The 18355-nt window shown below is 37.0% G+C and overlaps 1 protein-coding gene across 1 annotated transcript in view; it reads left to right on the forward strand.

The window, feature by feature from the left end:
- ANK3 (ankyrin 3, node of Ranvier (ankyrin G)) overlaps nucleotides 1-18355 on the forward strand; it is a 272063-nt gene that overhangs the window by 233627 nt on the left and 20081 nt on the right. The window contains exons 39-42 of the mRNA XM_011953463.1: nucleotides 2112-2243; nucleotides 3134-3277; nucleotides 6803-6893; nucleotides 10188-10566. Coding sequence (XP_011808853.1) covers nucleotides 2112-2243; nucleotides 3134-3277; nucleotides 6803-6893; nucleotides 10188-10566 — 746 coding nt within the window. The remainder of the gene's footprint in view (nucleotides 1-2111; nucleotides 2244-3133; nucleotides 3278-6802; nucleotides 6894-10187; nucleotides 10567-18355) is intronic.

Genomic DNA, 18355 nt, shown 5'->3' on the forward strand with positions numbered 1-18355 from the left:
TAAAATTTATATTTTAACGTTGGACATTGTAATCTGAAAATATACTGGAGCAAATGTTTGTTTTGCGTTATTATATGCCTAGAACTGTTATTTTCCTTAAGCAGATACAGTCAGAGTAAATTTTTGGAGATATGGCATAGTAGCCAGACAAAAAGCCATAAACCTAAAACTCCTAGTGTCAGTGTCTTTGCTCTTTATTAAGTCTCTAGACAATGGATAGAGTTTTGTCATGAAGGCTTATTGGGCAGTAGGAGTATTGTCTCTTAAGACACAGAGATGAAGAACTAAAAATAATTAACTTCTCTAACTAGAATTACTGTATGCTCAATGATAATTATTAAGAATATTAAGCATTTAAGAGAACAAAATTTACATCTGTCCCTCGAAACCACTATTAACATCTTATGTGCTTTTTTTAAAATAAGAACTTTTTATAATGTTATACATACAATGTCATCTGCTTATTTGTAACTGTGTCTTTCTACAAAATTCAATATTTTCTGATCTTGGTTTTAATGCATAAAAAATATCCAATAGATGTACCTTATGATGGTGGTTTTCCAATTGTGGTTCACAATGCTTCAATGACACGTGAAATCAGTTCATGCTTTGTTTTTGTTTTTAAATGGAATATTATATAAAAGAAAATGACTGTGTATTACGTGTGTTAAGGCTAATTTTGCTCTGTGGAGATCTGATTTTATTTCTGTAAACACCATGATATATAATGTATTTCTAACTGTAGGCCATGATCACAACAGTTGTTTGCAATCCACTGCCTTAAATTAACTCTTATCCTTTTGTTCAACATGCGGATTGTTTTCAATGAACATTCATGTATATAAATCATTGTATACAACTCATATATTGTCAGGGTAAATTTCTAAATGTGAATCACTTGGTCAAAAGATAATGGACTTTTTTGAGTCTCTGAATGCATTTTGCAAAATTGCTGGAAGTATTTTGTAAGGGGGATAGAGTCTTGACCAATTCCTTTTCCATGGGATCATTTTTGCCCATTTCTTACTTTTTGTTATCATTTCAGGTAACACACACTTGATAAATTGTTTTAATATAAAAAAAAATACAGTGGGAACTAAGTCTCCTTCCCTTCTCTGAGTCCTAAGTTTCCCTCTTCCAAGGCAGCCACTAATACTGAGATCATATGTATCTTTCCAACGACACTCTGCAATTTACAAGATTGAATATGAGTATATATGAGTATATACAAGTAGATGGACAGAAAGCTGTCTGCCTTTTATTTTTTTACTCAGTAGCTTCATATCATATAAGATGATCTGGCCTGGAGTCATCATATAACCTCCTGTGTGGAGTTGATGAAACTTGAAGGCGTAGAGGGTGGAATATTATGTGAGTAAAAGATATCTTCATGAAGATTGCGTAGCACAAACCCTATCAGCATCTCCTGTGCCATATACATGAATTGTATACCTCTACGTATCTTGTAATTTGCTCAGATTGTAGAGAATTTGGCTGAGTTAAAAGAATCATGCAACATCCTCTTTGCAAACTCCAAAAATCTTTTTACATTTTTAGATAGGGTCTCGCTCTATTGCCCAGGCTGAAGTGCAGTGGCCCAGTCTCAGCTCACTGCATCCACTGCCTCCTGGGCTCAAGTGATCCAACTCAGCCTCCTGAGTAGCTGGGACCACAGGCATGCGCCACCGCACCTGGCTAATTTTTGCGTTTTTGTTGTTGTTGTGTGTGTGTGGAGATGGGGGTTTTGCCATGTTGCCCAGGCTGGTCTCAAACTCGGGTGCAAGCAATCCACCTGCCTCAGCCTCCCAAAGTGCTGGGATTATAGGTATGGTCCACTGCGCCCAGCCTAAGTCTAAAAATCTTTATAAGATGGTCTTTAAAAAAAAAAAAATCTGATTATAAGTCATTACCTAAGGAGAGTTAAGTCACAGCCTGCGTATGGTCACTACTTTGCTGTGAAACCAAGTATATAAAAATGAATGTCTGAGGCTGTACTTGAGCTTGACTATAAAATTCCCTTTACTTTTTGTGGCAATTGAGAATTACTTTTATGAAACATGTGTGATAAAAGTAGAATATGCAATCTTAGTAACTCTCTTTCTTTTCTACAGAACTGGCAAGGGAACTGAATTTTTCAGTGGATGAAATCAATCAAATACGTGTGGAAAACCCAAATTCTTTAATTTCTCAAAGCTTCATGTTATTAAAAAAATGGGTTACCAGAGACGGAAAAAATGCCACAAGTATGCTGAAATTATATTATTTTAACTTTCAAAACTGCATAAATGTAATATTTTAGATAAGCCAACTGTTAGGTTCATTCAAGTATTATTCTAATTTTCTGTAATCTTTAATACAGAAAAATAAGTGATCATGAGGTAACAGCAAGTCTTTTGACGTTATACTTGTTTAATTTAGTGTTAACAGTCTAAACTTCTATTCCTCAGAAGTTTTTTGGAGAGCAAGTAGCAGGGAATTTTTCGCATTTGACCTGTCATTCTCTCTGTGACCATTAAAACTGCAAAAAATAATTTTAGTTAAATCATGGGACACAGTGATCAGAAACACTCTGACGTTACCACTATGGTTGGAGGCAGATGTGCAGAGAGGGACAATAGGGTCATATTAGGGGAGCAAATAGTTTTACTCAGCTTGGTTGGCTGTACTGTTGTTGGGTTTGGTTTTGCTGGCTGGTGGGATTGGGTGGTAGTCCTATATTTTGGCAAGTGCCAATCCACAACAATGTGGAATAAATTATTGCGGGTTTGCCTGTGTCAACTTGACCTCAGAAAGTCGTTAAAATGCTAAGTACCAAATATGAGGGTGACCTATTTTGGCATTCTAAGAGGAAAGGAAACTTTAGCTTTATTAGATCCCCTTATAACCAAAAGGAATCTAGCTATTTTAAGGCACTGTTCCAGTGGAACACAGCTTTACAAAGTGATTAAGACTCTGACACCTTCCCTGTAGCAGCGAGCATTCTGAGTCCTCTGGATAGGGAGATTGCAGAGATGGAGTAAGAAGGAGCTAAAATGTCAACAGGGCTGCAAAAGCCATGCCTTTGTGTAGATATTGTGCTGACTGAAAGAACATAATTTAATTGAGTTTTCAACCTTTTTTTTCTCCTTTTCAGCTGATGCCTTAACTTCGGTCTTGACAAAAATTAATCGAATAGATATAGTGACACTGCTAGAAGGACCAATATTTGATTATGGAAATATTTCAGGCACCAGAAGTTTTGCAGATGAGAACAATGTTTTCCATGACCCTGTTGATGGTAATTGAATTTAGTGTTCATATTTATTTAATCATTTGATAAAATTCGAAAGTGCAGTCAGACAAGGCAGTCACTTAAAAGCAACTAAACTGTGATTTGCTTGACTTAGTTTCTCATTTTCGCAGCATTTTCTCTGCCAGAGTCTGCAAATAAACACTCTGATATCAGAGCAAACTTGGTAAATACCTCTGTTTATATACATTAGAAATCATGAAGTATGAACACCTAAGGTATCTGAAAGAGTCGGTATTTCTAATATTTCATAAAAGTTAAATATCTTTTGTCACTTTTAATTTTTAACCCCCAAACTAGTTACCTCTTTTATTCATATATAGGTAAAACAAATGATGAGCCATTTTTATCAGATAAGCAAGGTATTGAGTAAAGTGTAAGCATATATATAGTGTACAAATTGTAAAGTAAAATGGCAATTTACTGTTGTGGCACCAAGTATTTAAATGTGCACTGAAAAAATTTAATGTATCATTCAAGTAAGTGCTTTAGTTATTTAGCATTGTTATTTTAACTTCATGAATATGCTGCCATTTATTCTTTGGAAAAACTACTTGATCTCAAAGGCAGTGCAATTTCTAATTCAATCGGCATAGATGTTACTAATAATAATTCCTCTTTCCCGTTAGCTTTATTTATATAAAAATCTTGTCATTTTTTCCTCATTATGTAAATTGGTGCTTTTTTCACCGCAATATTAAGAAAAACATGATAAATAGCTTCCTATGTTTTTCAAAATAGTCCCGTCTTACGTTCACAAATGAACATTTATTCCTACAATGAATTTTTATTTTGTTTTTGAGACGAAGTCTTGCTCTGTTTCTTAGGCTGGAGTGCAGTTGCACGATCTTGGGTCACTGCAACCTCTGCCTCCTGGCTTCAAGCCATTCTCCTGTCTCAGCCTCCTGAGTAGCTGGGATTACAGGCATGCGCCACCATGCCCGGCTAATTTTTTGTATTTTTAGTAGAGATGAGGTTTCACCATGTTTGCCAGGCTGGTCTCGAACTCATGACCTCAAGTGATCCACCCGCCTCTGCCTCTCAAAGTGCTGGAATTCCAGGCATAAGCCACCCCACCTAGCCTCTATAATGAATTTTGAGTAGAAAATTTGATGATGGTATGGAGGCAGGAATAGGAACTAAGGATATTTTTCTAGTATTCCATTTTTAAACTGGCAAAGTTAGATAGACTAACAAGAGTCACTAACTTCTAATTAACTTCGAATTCTGCATATATTTTGTGGAAAAATATCTCAAAATTCTTCAAAAGTTTCTGCTTATTAAAAAGTTTAAGTCTGGCTGAGCACAGTCTGTCTCTTAAAAAAAAAAGTTTAAGTCAACAAAAGATTTAAAGCATACTTGTTATCCATGTAACAAACACAATAGGTAATGAAGTAAAAAGTGGTTCTTTTTAACTTTATAAAGATCATAGCACCTTGGAAAAATGCTCCCTTTGAGGCCTTGTCTTACGTGCAAGGCCATATATTAGTAACCACATGCTTTTTGCACTAGATAAATATAGATCATCTTATCAAATTTTAAATTATTGATAAGTTATAGTTTATACAAGCTTCTTATATTCTTTATTGGGAAAAATATTTTTTAAGTAACTGTAATAAAAACGATCATCAGAACACAACAGAAGTAAGTAGTGTTGAAAGCTTTATTTAATTTGAACATTTTTAAATTGGAATATCCTTAAAATATAGTCAAAAATGAAAGGGCTTTTTGTTGCTATATCTTAATGTTTTTAAATTCCATGTTCAAAATTTCTTAGGGAAATTTAGAAACATGTATATGAAGTAATTTCACTAAGGCAGATTATAAACCTCAGCTAGTCTTAGCCAGCTGTTCAACAAGCATCTGGTTTATAGATGACCATAACTGAAAAATGTTCACTTACCTATAGCAGTTTGAGTTTACAACAGCAGCTAAATTGGTATTTACCTTGGACTGATGGAAAAATTAGACTTTCATTTTGTAGACCAACAATTCAGAAACTGGGCTTTGTTGCTTTTTTCCTGTCTCTCCTCTTCGATGAACTTTTATGAAACTTCCTTTCCTCACCATGACCAGACCATTGTTGACTTTTCTCTCTGCTAAGGCAGAAAAATGCTTCCATAGTCCATGCAGCAGTGTTTAAAACAAGGGATTAGCTCCCCTCTCCCCTTTTGCGTAGGCTGGTTAATAAACTCTGTGTTTCATAGCATTGTCGTGAATATTCAGAGTGCTCCTTGCAAATGGTTTTCCTACTATCTCTGTTGTGTATCATTTCTCTTTATTTGATTCGTGGTTCTGAGTGGACCCTACCACCAACTTCACCAAGACCTTCATGTACTCCACAACCCTTTCATCTTGGTCATACCTGTTTTTGTACAACACCCTAGAACTACATGGAGTCTTTTAAACTTGGTCTGTGTTTTCAATCCTTTTCTTAACATCTTTTAAAATTTTTTTCCCAGTGACACTGCTCTAAAACCTAATAATCATTTCTTTCCAAAGATTAAATCCATTTTTCTGTGCTATAATTTCATGTGAAAGAAGAACTAGGTTGCATTGCTCATATGTACAGTTCTTAAAATAAGTTGTAGGTAATTAATTACAAAAATTGGTTTCTTGTGGCTTGCTGTATTCAGTCTACCACAGTATGAACTTTGCATGCTAAATATAGAAAGTGATAATAATTTACTTATTGTATCATAATTTCTAAAACAGAAACAATTGATAGCTTAATTAGTATTCTATTTTATTGGAGTTTGCACTAGGCTTTTTATTTCATTGTATTACATTTAATTGAACTAAACCGATAAATTTATCGACATTAATCTGTAATTCATCATACATTTTCATGCCTGATATAATTTTAGTCATTCCATGTGTTTTTGTTTGATGTATTCTAATTCATTCCAGTCAGTCCAAATGTACTGTCTTCCATAGGTTATCCTTCCCTTCAAGTGGAACTGGAAACCCCCACAGGGTTGCACTACACACCACCTACCCCTTTCCAGCAAGATGATTATTTTAGTGATATCTCTAGCATAGAATCTCCCCTTAGAACCCCCAGTAGACTGAGTGATGGGCTAGTGCCTTCCCAGGGGAACATAGAGCATTCCGCAGATGGACCTCCAGTGGTAACTGCAGAAGACACTTCCTTAGAAGACAGCAAACTGGAAGACTCAGTGCCTTTAACAGAAATGCCTGAAGCAGTGGATGTAGATGAGAGCCAGTTGGAGAATGTATGTCTGAGTGAGTATCCTCAATACCTTGGAAATTTGGCTGGGTCCCCAAAAGATGTTAAACCAGCAGAGCCTAGAAAACTAGGAGTAAGCTCTGAACAGCAGGAGAAAGGAAAATCTGGTCCTGATGAGGAGATGACGGAAGAGAAACTCAAATCTCTATTTGAGGACATTCAACTTGAAGAAGGAGTAGAGTCTGAGGAGATGACAGAAGAAAAAGTACAGGCTATTCTTAAGCGTGTTCAGCAAGCAGAACTGGAAATGTCTTCAATTACAGGTTGGCAGAATGAGACATCGAGTGGAAACCTAGAGGCTCCCGCTCAAGCTCGAAGAGTAACTGGTGGGTTACTAGATCGACTGGATGACAGGTATGGCTGTTTCAAAAAAAGGAAAGTGAAACACAGGTTACTTGTTAATAATTTATCTTAAATACATGCTTTTTAGCGGTGACTTCTTCTAAATTACCATTCTAGTTCTGGGATAAAACCTGCTTTAAAGACCAGTTCATTATGCTAATCTGGAAAGGAAAGTGAATTTAAATTTAAATTTAATTCTCAAAACTAGTGAGAGGCTGAAATAAAATGCAAGAAAAATTGCATACATGCCCAAGATTTATATGTCATCTTTACTTTAGAATACTATTATTTTCTACTTTGTTACTTGTATGATTCTTTTCATATAGCCAGTAATTCTTGTTCATTTAAAATAATGAGGTGGGCAGATCACCTGAGGTCAGGAGTTCGAGACCAGCCTGGCCAACATGGTGAAACCTCATCTCTACTAAAAATACAAAAATTAGCATGTGTGGTGGCACGTACCTGTAATCCCAGCTACTCAGGAGGCTGAGGCAGGAGAACTGCTTGAACCCACGAGGTGGAGGTTGCAGTGAGTGGAGATCACAACACTGTGCTCCAGCCTGGGCGACAGAGTGAGACTCTGTCTCAAAAAAATAAGAATAATAATGAATGAAAGTCCATGTTGTTGAGAAATATAAACATTCCTGTTTTTTTCCTAACTGCAAACATAAATATGCTCATTATTAAAACTTAAAATGCAGATTAAACAAATCAATACACCACATCATCTACCAATAACATTTTGGTGGATTTTCTTCTATGCATGATTTTTTAAATGTCTTAAAGTAAAAAGTACAGAGAGGCAAAAAGAAAAGCCATCCATTCTCCTATCATACTAGGAAAAACTGATTTTACATATCCTTCTATTTTTCCACGAGTCCTGTTTTTCATAATTTGAAAGATACACAGTTGTTTATACCAAATAATACTGCCACGATGAATATTTGTCTTTACCCAAAATAATTTCCTGGTCATGAATCTGGTTAATTCTTATACTGGCCTTGCTCTAGAAAGGTGAGAGTCTAGAATCTGAGACATAGGTTCAAATCCCACCACCATTAGGAATGTACTTTGTGATTTGGGATGAATGTCTAAGCTCTAAGAATGTCACTCTAATTATCTGTAAATATAAGAATACTACTACCTTCCTTAAACAGATTTATATATAGAAAAAGAGAGGATGTATGTCTACCAAATGACTGACACAAATAGTAATTTCTCAGTAGCACTAGGCATTATTTTTATTTACATACACATTAGACTAAAACATATTTTACTTCAGTGACAGCTAGTGATAAACTTAAGTTGGACACAAGTTAAGTTGGACTCAAATCATTACTTATATTATTTCATAACCATATTTTATATTTTTATGTCATTAATAAGCTTCTTGCTCAGTAAAAATTCCCAAAGAGGAAGGTTACAAAACTACTTTTGAAAAATTGCAGGCATGAATGAATTCTCTCTACAGCCTACAAAAGAGACAATTGCAAAGAAGACGACAAATAGTACTTATTTTGATGTTCAGATATAGCCACACAATTTATAGTTACATATCAGGGAATAAATATAGGAAAGGTGTTCATTATTATTAAACCAGCTGAAATTCCTTGTTTTATATAGGCTCTGCCAGTGAGTTATATAGAAAAAACACTAGTGAATCCCCTGGTTCCACAGAAGGACGAAAAGGCCAGTCACTGTGCTCCTGTTTTCAGAATATGTAGGGTAGGAGAACATATGCAAGCAATGTGGACTGGGGAGTAGAAAATTAAACCAAAGTCAAATAAAGCTGTATGTTACAAGACCTTCACAGTATGCTTGGATTATTTATCCTTACACATAAAGAATAGAGTGTGCTATAGATGTCTTTTAAAAATAAGTATATTCAGATAATCAGAATCTGATTTAAAGGAATACACACACATATATAAGTATATATTATACATATAAAGCATTGTACTAGTTATTGCCTTCTAGCGGTAATAAGCCAACATGCTAAAAATAATACACAAGCTACAAAAAACGTGAAAAATAGTCTCTACTGAAACTTGTAGAAAACTTAGAAGTCAATTTAAAAGAAAGCATTGGAAAGGAAAGAGTTTTAATAGTTAAGGGAAAAACAGTTCTCTCAGTAGGTAGAAAAGAGTGTGCAACACTAAACTCACTAGTGAGATTAGCAGAGGTCAAGAGGAGAGAAAAATGAGATTCAAGTAAAGGTATTAGAGTTGGAAAAGTAACGACAGGATTCATGACTGAAAACATATACAAAGAATTGGAATTTGGGGTTCTTGGGGGAATACCACAGTCTTGACCACAGGAATGTGTTTTGTTCTTTTTTGGAGACGGTGCAATTTTTTGTACAGCGGCTCAATCTTTGCTCCCTGCAACCTCTGCCTCCCAGGCTCAAGTGATCCTCCCACCTCAGCCTCCCAAGTAGCTGGGACTACAGGCATGCACCACTGTGCCCACTAATTTTTGTAGTTTTTTGGTAGAGACATGGTTTTACCACATCACCCAGGCCGAACTCAAATTCCTGGGCTCAAGGGATCCTTCTGCCTCAGCCTCCCAAAGTGCTGGGAATATAGGCAAGAACCATGAGTCCGACCAGCAGGTTATTTTTTTACTGGCGATTGAAAAGCATTCTGAAATATCTTCTCTTTTAAGATTGGTGGGCTTGGAACTCTAGGTATGTCCATGAGCCTCTCAGGATCACTCATCAAGATGGTATAATTCAAGTAGCTATAGAACTGCAATTTGTATATTTAGATGAGAGCCTAGCTAGGCAATTTGGCAACTGAGATATGGGGGATGTCTAGAAGCTGTGTAGCCCCTCCTGACACCTCACCCATGAGAGCCCCTTACATTTTATTTATTTATTTCAAGATAGAGTTTCGCTGTGTCACCCAGGCTGGAGTGCAGTGGCACAATCTCAGCTCACTGCAACCTCCACCTCCTGGGTTCAAGCAATTCTCCTGCCTCAGCCTCCTGAGGAGCTGGGATTACAGGCGCATGTCACCACATCTGGCTAATTTTAGTATTTTTAGTAGAGATGGGATTTCGCCATGTTGGCCAGGCTGGTCTTAAACTCCTGATCTCAGGTGCCTGCCTCAGCCTCCCAAGCTGCTGGAATTACAGGCACGAGCCACTGCACCCAGCTACATTTTAAATCCAGTGGCCACACTTTTCAAACTTTTCTATTTTATGCCTTCAGAAGTAGTCAAAAGACACAGTTCTTAAAACTTTAGTTTCTGAAACCTGTATTCAGGCATATGTTGCCACTGTAAATTTGCAAATTTTCTTTTGCAGCCCTGACCAGTGTAGAGATTCCATTACCTCATATCTCAAAGGAGAAGCTGGAAAATTTGAAGCAAATGGAAGCCATACAGAAATCACTCCAGAAGCAAAGACAAAATCTTACTTTCCAGAATCCCAAAATGATGTGGGAAAACAGAGTACCAAGGAAACTCTGAAACCAAAAATACATGGATCTGGTCATGTTGAAGAACCAGCATCACCACTAGCAGCCTATCAGAAATCTCTAGAAGAAACCAGCAAGCTTATAATAGAAGAGACTAAACCCTGTGTGCCTGTCAGTATGAAAAAGATGAATAGGACTTCTCCAGCAGATGGCAAGCCAAGGCTTAACCTCCATGAAGAAGAGGGGTCCAGTGGGTCTGAGCAAAAGGTATGTCATCTGGTCATCCAGTAGCAGTCATTGAAGTGGAAAGTATTGATGCTTTACTTCTTTGGATTAATCTTGTAGCCCAGGGCCCAAGGTTTTTTACAATTTCTAAATTATAAATGTATGAAATTGTAGCACTAATGGTGGAGGTAAAGAAAGTACTGAGTTAAACACATACATAAAAAAAATTATGAGTAAAATGTCTGCCATTTGATTATACCTTCATTCATTGTACAGTAAAAGGGAATAAGTATCTGTTTAGCCATTTTTAGGAGGGACAAGAACCAGAGAGACGTTGAGTAACTAGTTTAAGACCCAGTATTTTATCTGGGATTTAGGTCTCCTAACTCCCACTCCGTGTTCTTCCTTACGGGAGGAGGATAATCATTCTGATCCTTTCTGGCTCCTTGGCATAAACAGTCTATAGCATCTGACCCATCTAAGTTCTATTCTATATGGTCTGTTTTCTGAAAGTGTGTTTTAAAAATTAAAGAGATGAAATTCTAAGCCTAAAATGAGGTGAGTTGACAGCAGTTAGAAATTTAAAATTAGAAGTATAATTTTTATAATTTACATCAGTTGATGATGATTGTCTTAACATGTGTTTCTAATCACTTTAAATCCTTACTGTGATAGATTTGCTTGTTCTTTGTACTTTTGTGGTACCATCTAATAGATTTTTTTCTTTGAGGTTTACTCTATTTTTAGACATTAAAAGTATTTTAAACTGAAATTATGACTCATACATGGATATAAGAAAATAAAAACCAGCTCTGTTTCCAACATTTTTTACTGGTTTTTACTCTCCCAATTTTTATGTCTTTTCATCAACTCTGCAATAGACAGAGATTAATAGTAGCACTTGCAGTTTTCGCTGAGACATACCTAGTTCACTGAAGACCCACTTTAGTGTTTTGGGAGGAAAAAACAAGTCTTTTCTAAAATAGTGAGTTTAAGATTGATTTGAGGTTTAGGAAGACTTTTAGCAAACTCTCAATCGCTCAGGAGCTGATTCTCAGCTTATCAGTAATCATATCCTTTGCTTTTCTCTTCTGCAGACAATGTTTGACTATTTTCAGGCTTGTTAGAAGGGAGAGTAAGAGGAAGTATAGTTCCAGATCATCTATTTTTTTCCCTGTTAGTTGCTTTGATATAAGATTTGGGGTGGTAATCAGTTGCTTAAATGATATCCTAAAATAATCTCCAGCCCATTTAATAACTGCCTTCACTAAATTTTTATTAATTTTTTTTTTTTTTAGTTTTAAGCTCTTTTAAGTCTTGTTCAGGCCTTTCTTTAACTCCGTCCTGACAAGTGTGGTTTTGAATATTGATTTCTGTCTTTGACTTGACTCTTAGTATATTTAAGTGGTGTGAGTTTTGGATAAGTTTCCTTTTAAAATGATCCCACAAAATACAGAGAGAAGCAATAACATAGTGGTATTTTTCCTGTGAATATTTATGCTGCAAAAGCCTGTTAAAGTTCTAAAGGCAAATTACTATACAAATACATATAAACACTGCTGTGTGTGTACATGTGCATACGTATGGGCCACTGGAAAATCCTATTGGCCATTGCCATAAAGACGGTTGAAAATTAAGTTTTAAACCCTGAGTGGAAACTCAGCCGAGTTTGTCAGTAATGGAAAATAATTTACCGTTAGAAAACATTTTCAAGATTTCTTGTAAATGAGTTTGTACCTCTGGTATTGGTTTCAAGTCCTTTCTAATGCATAAAGACTTCATGACCTAAAAATTCCATAATGGAATTAAAGCTTTTAGGAGACATGAACCTGACCTCACAAAAAATCCAAAGATGTTTAGTATGTGTCGTTTGTGGCTATACCATAGTATAATAGCAACCAACTAGGTCATCTGATGTATGATCTCAGAAAACAGACCCCTTTTTATCCCCTAAAAAATCAGGTCAAAAGTCCGGGTGCGGCTCTTACACGGATGACTGCCTGCTGTTATAAGGTAAAATTCTGCTATTTTCCACCTGTTTCCATGCAGCGACCCATGGCAAAGGAGTACTGAGAAAATTCCATTTGGTTTCCTTGTTTTCCCCTTCACCAATTCCTAGATAATTCACTAAAAGGAATCCCGAGTCTGAGATTCTTCTTCCATTTTCACTTTAAGGTTAGCAGAGATTCCAGGGAAAAAGTGGAAACTGAAACAATGACCAAATGGCCACTTTTTCTTTATGTAAGGGGGTGGCCTCACATGATTTTTTGTAGAATTATGCTATAACATAGATGTTGTTCTACTTTTGAATTCACCCAAGTGAAAACCTTTCCTCAACTTAAGATTCCATGTACAGATAATTCACATTCAGTTTTCCCTTTTGCCTCATCCAACCCATTAATCCCAGAATACTGACTAACAATTCTTTTCCTTCATCAACACAGATTCCTTTTACCTCTTTCTGCCTTCTTGAGCCTTTGCAAAGCTTCCTTCCACAATACTTAGATCATTCTAAGTCTCCTAAATTTACTGTCCTTTACTGAAAACTTTAAAATAATAATAGCAAACTTAGTTCAAGTTCTTACTCCTTGTAAGCATAGTGGCTACGATTTCCTTTTAAAACAGTATTGTTCAGTGGGGTGGTTTGTTGAGGTGAATTGCCTATAAAGTCAAGGCTGATATTACTGTTTAACATTTTAAAATACTTGTCAAGTTGTCAAGTTTACTGTTGATGAAAAAAATGGCCTAGTTTAATATCTATTCAACTAACATTTCATAAAACATTTTATCTAACACCTGTACCTCCTATAGCAATTTTATTTTATTTCCACTTTTTTTAAACAAATACTGGAATTCATTTTTCCAGTAGATGTTAATTAAGTTCTGTCTCTGGGACTATTAGATTTGAGGTAATGAATTAACTTCAAAGATAAAGTACGAGAATTATTTTCATAGTTCCACCATTAAAATTTAGAAATATAACCACTCAGTAAATACTCTTCCCCATGGCATCTAAGTGAAAGCTAAAGATATTTTCTCCTTCAAATTATGAACTATTTTCCCCTTGGTAGTTTTTCCAGATTCCTACCTTTCTTGCCTAAAAATTAATATTTTGTGCAGTAACTATATTCTTGTCTGTGAAGTATTCTATTGTATATTCTAATTTCTTTTTTTTTTTTTTTTGTGAGACGGAGTCTCGCTCTATCGCCCAGGCTGGAGTGCAGTGGCCGTATCTCAGCTCACTGCAAGCTCCGCCTCCCGGGTTTACGCCATTCTCCTGCCTCAGCCTACCCAGTAGCTGGGACTACAGGCGCCGGCCACCTCGCCCGGCTAGTTTTTTAGTTTTTTTTATTTTTTAGTAGAGACGGGGTTTCACGGTGTTAGCCAGGATGGGCGATCTCCTGACCTCGTGATCCACCCGTCTCGGCCTCCCAAAGTGCTTGAGCCACCGCGCCCGGCCGTTTTTTTTTTTTTTTTTTTTTTTGAGACGGAGTCTCGCTCTGCTGCCCAGGCTGGAGGGCAGTGGCCGGATCTCAGCTCACTGCAAGCTCCGCCTCCCGGGTTTACGCCATTCTCCTGCCTCAGCCTCCTGAGTAGCTGGGACTACAGGCACCCGCCAGCTCGCCCGGCTAGTTTTTTGTATTTTTTTAGTAGAGGCGGGGTTTCACCGTGTTAGCCAGGATGATCTCGATCTCCTGACCTCGTGATCCACCCGCCTCGGCCTCCCAAAGTGCTGGGATTACAGGCTTGAGCCACCGCGGCCGGCCTATATTCTAATTTCAAATCAGTTCTTTAAAAAAAGATTTCAGGCCGGGCGCGGTGGCTCAAGCCTGTAATCCCAGCACTTTGGGAGGCCGAGACGGGTGGATCACGAGGTCAGGAGATCGAGACCATCCTGGCTAATACGGTGAAACCCCGCCTCTACTAAAAAAATACAAAAAACTAGCCGGGCGAGGTGGCGGGTGCCTGTAGTCCCAGCTACTCAGGAGGCTGAGGCAGGAGAATGGCGTAAACCCGGGAGGCGGAGCTTGCAGTGAGCTGAGATCCGGCCACTGCCCTCCAGCCTGGGCAGCAGAGCGAGACTCCGTCTCAAAAAAAAAAAAAAAAAAAGATTTCAAGCTTTTACACATTTATTCCTTTGAATAAATTCTTTCCCAGCACCTGTTATGTGCTAGGTACTAATTATGCTGATATTAATCTCTTAATTATGTGCTAAGATATGCTAATAAAAATTCTTTACTTTTTGTTGTTGTTGAGACGGAGTCTTGCCCTATTGCCCAGGCTGGACTGCAGTGAAGCGATTTCAGCTCACTGCAACCTCCACCTCCCATGTTCAAGCAATTCTCCTGCCTCAGCCTCCTGAGGAGCTGGGCTTACAGGCGCGCACCACCACGCCCAGATAGTTTTTGTATTTTAGTAGAGACAGGGTTTCACCATGTTGACTAGGCTGGTCTCGAACCCCTGACCTCAAGTGATCGACCTGCCCTAGCCTCCCAAAGTGCTGGGATTACAGGTGTGAGCCACCACGCCCAGCTAGATTATTTACTTTTTAATAAAGTTCAAAATAGCTTTTGATAAGGTTGTCAAATTTGACCAAAATTTCCTAAAACTCCAAATTATGCCTCTTTCTGTAGATCAAATGAAATGTGGCCCAAATTACAAAGGTATACACATTCATGGCAGATGAATATAGATTTTAAACTAGTTTTAAAAGAAATATGAATGATTAATTATAGTTTCTGATGCCAAAAAGGCTCCATAATTATTTTTTAATAACTTATAACTACCTTGATCTTTACCTGTACACATACACACACACATGCAGAGTAATTTCACTTAGAATCCTGGCCAAAATTTTTCTTCCACTTAAATTTTTTTAAAGACTCTCACAAATATACATCATGATTTTCTTTAGTTGGCAAAAAAAAAAAAAAAAAAATCAAGTAAATGTAATTCTTTCTTGATTTCCCTTCTCAGAATGTCTTTTATGTTAAGTGTGATGGTAAAATTATACTAAAAATGCATTTATCAGGACTTGAAAGACAGTGAGAGTGATTCAAGCTCAGAGGAAGAACGGAGAGTCACTACCCGAGTTATTCGCCGGCGTTTGATTATAAAGGTATCCTGTAGCGGGATCATTATGTGGCATTGCTGTACTATTAGAAACTCCTTCCTTGTGGTTTTGAAATTTCAGCATGCTTGATAATGAAATGGCTTTGTGTTAATTTTTTGCACCCTTGAAAGCTTGTAAAGACAAAACCAAAAAGAAAAAAAAAGCCATGTTGCATGGTATTCTGTATAGGCCTATTTGATATGTACTAATGTACCTATTTGATATGTACTAGGCTTGAGCCACCGCGGCCGGATCTCAGCTCACTGCAAGCTCCGCCTCCCGGGTTTACGCCATTCTCCTGCCTCAGCCTCAAAGTTTTATTTGAGAATTCTTGGCCTTTATATCCTGCTTTCCTGGAAGAAGTGTTATGTGAATGAGCAAAGATTCTGTCTTGGTGACACAGTAGTTCATATCAAATGAAATGTTCAATTGAAACCTTTGAAACTGTAATAAGGTATGAGGCAAGATAAAGAAGAAAGAATGAAACAATTAAAAGGCTTCCTTCTCAGTCTCAAATTCCTACTGCCTTAAGAATTCAATTAAAACCAGTTCTTCATAAGCAATCAGTGACTGAGAAGTTGAGGTTATAACCTGGCATGGATATATGTGACAAAATGCAAGTCAAGTAAAACAAAAAAATCTGAAATAGGTGTTTAACTTTACTAACACACAAGAAAAAAAATCAAGCTGTATTTTTAAGAATAGGAGTCAATTAAAAAAATGGAAAATAGAATTCCTCCCTATTATGGCACAATTGAAAACACTATTAATAAATATTCTTTCTTTCCTTCACAAAGGTCTGTTGAAGCACTTACCTTTTGCATAGTAAGATTCCACAGAATGCTTCTTGCAGTCTGCCACTTGTCTTCATTACTTCGTCATTAGATCTTTCTTAGGGTTAGAATAATTGAGTTCAGAGAACTAGAAAGCCATTTTCAATGCACAGCCTTTTGAATATGATCCAAATAACTTGAGGCTTCTTGGTTACTGCCCTAGAGAGGAAGAGGAAGAGAATATCTATTGAAAACCATTTATCAAACATATCCAATCCCAAAGTGTCAAGAGACCCAACAGAAAGCAGAGAAGTTGGCACAGGTGTCCAGAATTTCTTAATCCTGCTGCTTTTCACTTTTCATGAAGAAACTCCACCAAATCTGTCCTAATACAGTTTTTCTAAGACTCTGGAAACATTAGGGAAGAAAATAAATCCTTGTCTAAATTTTGAATTATCCCGCAAATCAGTTGTAAGCTCAATAGGGTTCCTTTAAAAACCATGAATCACTTCTTTGAAAATTCCATATATATAAGCAAGCCAAATTACTTATTGCTGTCTAGCACATTTGCAAGTATTGAATCTGCTATCGATAAAATCCTCATAATCAGTCACCTCACACTTGTTCTCTGGGATGGGATGGGGCAATGCTTGATTCAGTTTTTCTGAGTTTTTGCTATTCTCATAATCAGTATCTTCAAGAAATGATATTTTAAAGTGAAACATCTAGAAAAAGCACATAGTGCTTTGAACTTGTCTTTTATGCTTAACATATCACATACTAATGTTACATCTAAATCTACCACATTCCTTTATAATAGCTGCCCATGATAGAAGTTGACTTTCTTCTATCCAGGACAAAAGAAAACAAATAGAGCCATGCAAAAAAAAGTGGAAGGCAGGGGATAAAGGAGTTTTTCTCTGAGAAGACAAAAACAAAAACCTCTCCAATCAATAAGGGCTGTTTCCTTTGGTCTCCCAGAATTCTAGACATGCACCAGCCAGTTAGCTATTAAGTAATTTTCTTAGAGTAAGTTATCTGTGTTTTTCAGCTTAAAATATGATTATAGCATATTAATATCTTTAATAAGAACTTAGGTTTAAAATACAAAAATCCACTATAATGTTGTAGGTTTCATAAAACAGGGTAGTCTGTATTCTCCCCAAATACTTTTTTTTCTTTGAGACAGAGTCTCTCTCTGTGGCTAGGCTGGAACGCAGTGGCGTAATTTCAGCTCATTGCAACCTCCACCTCCTGGGTTCAAGCAATTCTCCTGCCCCAGCCTCCGAAGTAGCTGAGACTACAGGCATGCGCCACCACCCCTGGCTAATGTTTGTATTTTTAGTAGAGATGGGGTTTCACCATGTTGGCCAGGAGGGTCTCGATCTCTTGACCTCGTGATCCGCCTGCCTCGGCCTCCCAAAATGCTGGGATTACAGGTGTGAGCCACCGCACCCAGCCCCATTACTTCTTGAAGTTAATGTAATTTTAGAGAGATTGAGTGGAGTCATCAGAGAACAGTTTTATAACTGAGGAAGGCATTGTATAAACAATAGGATCATTCACAAACAAGCTTTGACAGATATCTTTCATATGAGATGGGAAAAACAAAGGCTAAAGGATAGTTATAATCATCATTGGAAGCTATAGGTATAACAAAAACACTTTATTTTTCTGTTCAAATTTTTGGGGCAATTGCAAAGAGTCACACTTCTGTTCCTCTTCGCTTTATTCCATACGTTGCTATCTTTCTAATGGAAAAGAGCTCAGGGACTATAATAGTATATGGTAAATATGACATGGGAATCATCTGTTGTCAAAAACAAAATGGGAATGTAGTACCTAAATGGGTCATTGAGACTAAAACTACTCTCTTTCCAAGATCTCAGAACTGAAGATTGGAGATAAATTTATTTACTCAAAATCACACAGCAGACAGCAGCAG

The sequence above is a fragment of the Colobus angolensis genome, unplaced genomic scaffold (assembly GCF_000951035.1).
Source record: "Colobus angolensis palliatus isolate OR3802 unplaced genomic scaffold, Cang.pa_1.0 Scaffold361, whole genome shotgun sequence".
NCBI classification, from domain to species: Eukaryota; Metazoa; Chordata; class Mammalia; order Primates; family Cercopithecidae; genus Colobus; species Colobus angolensis.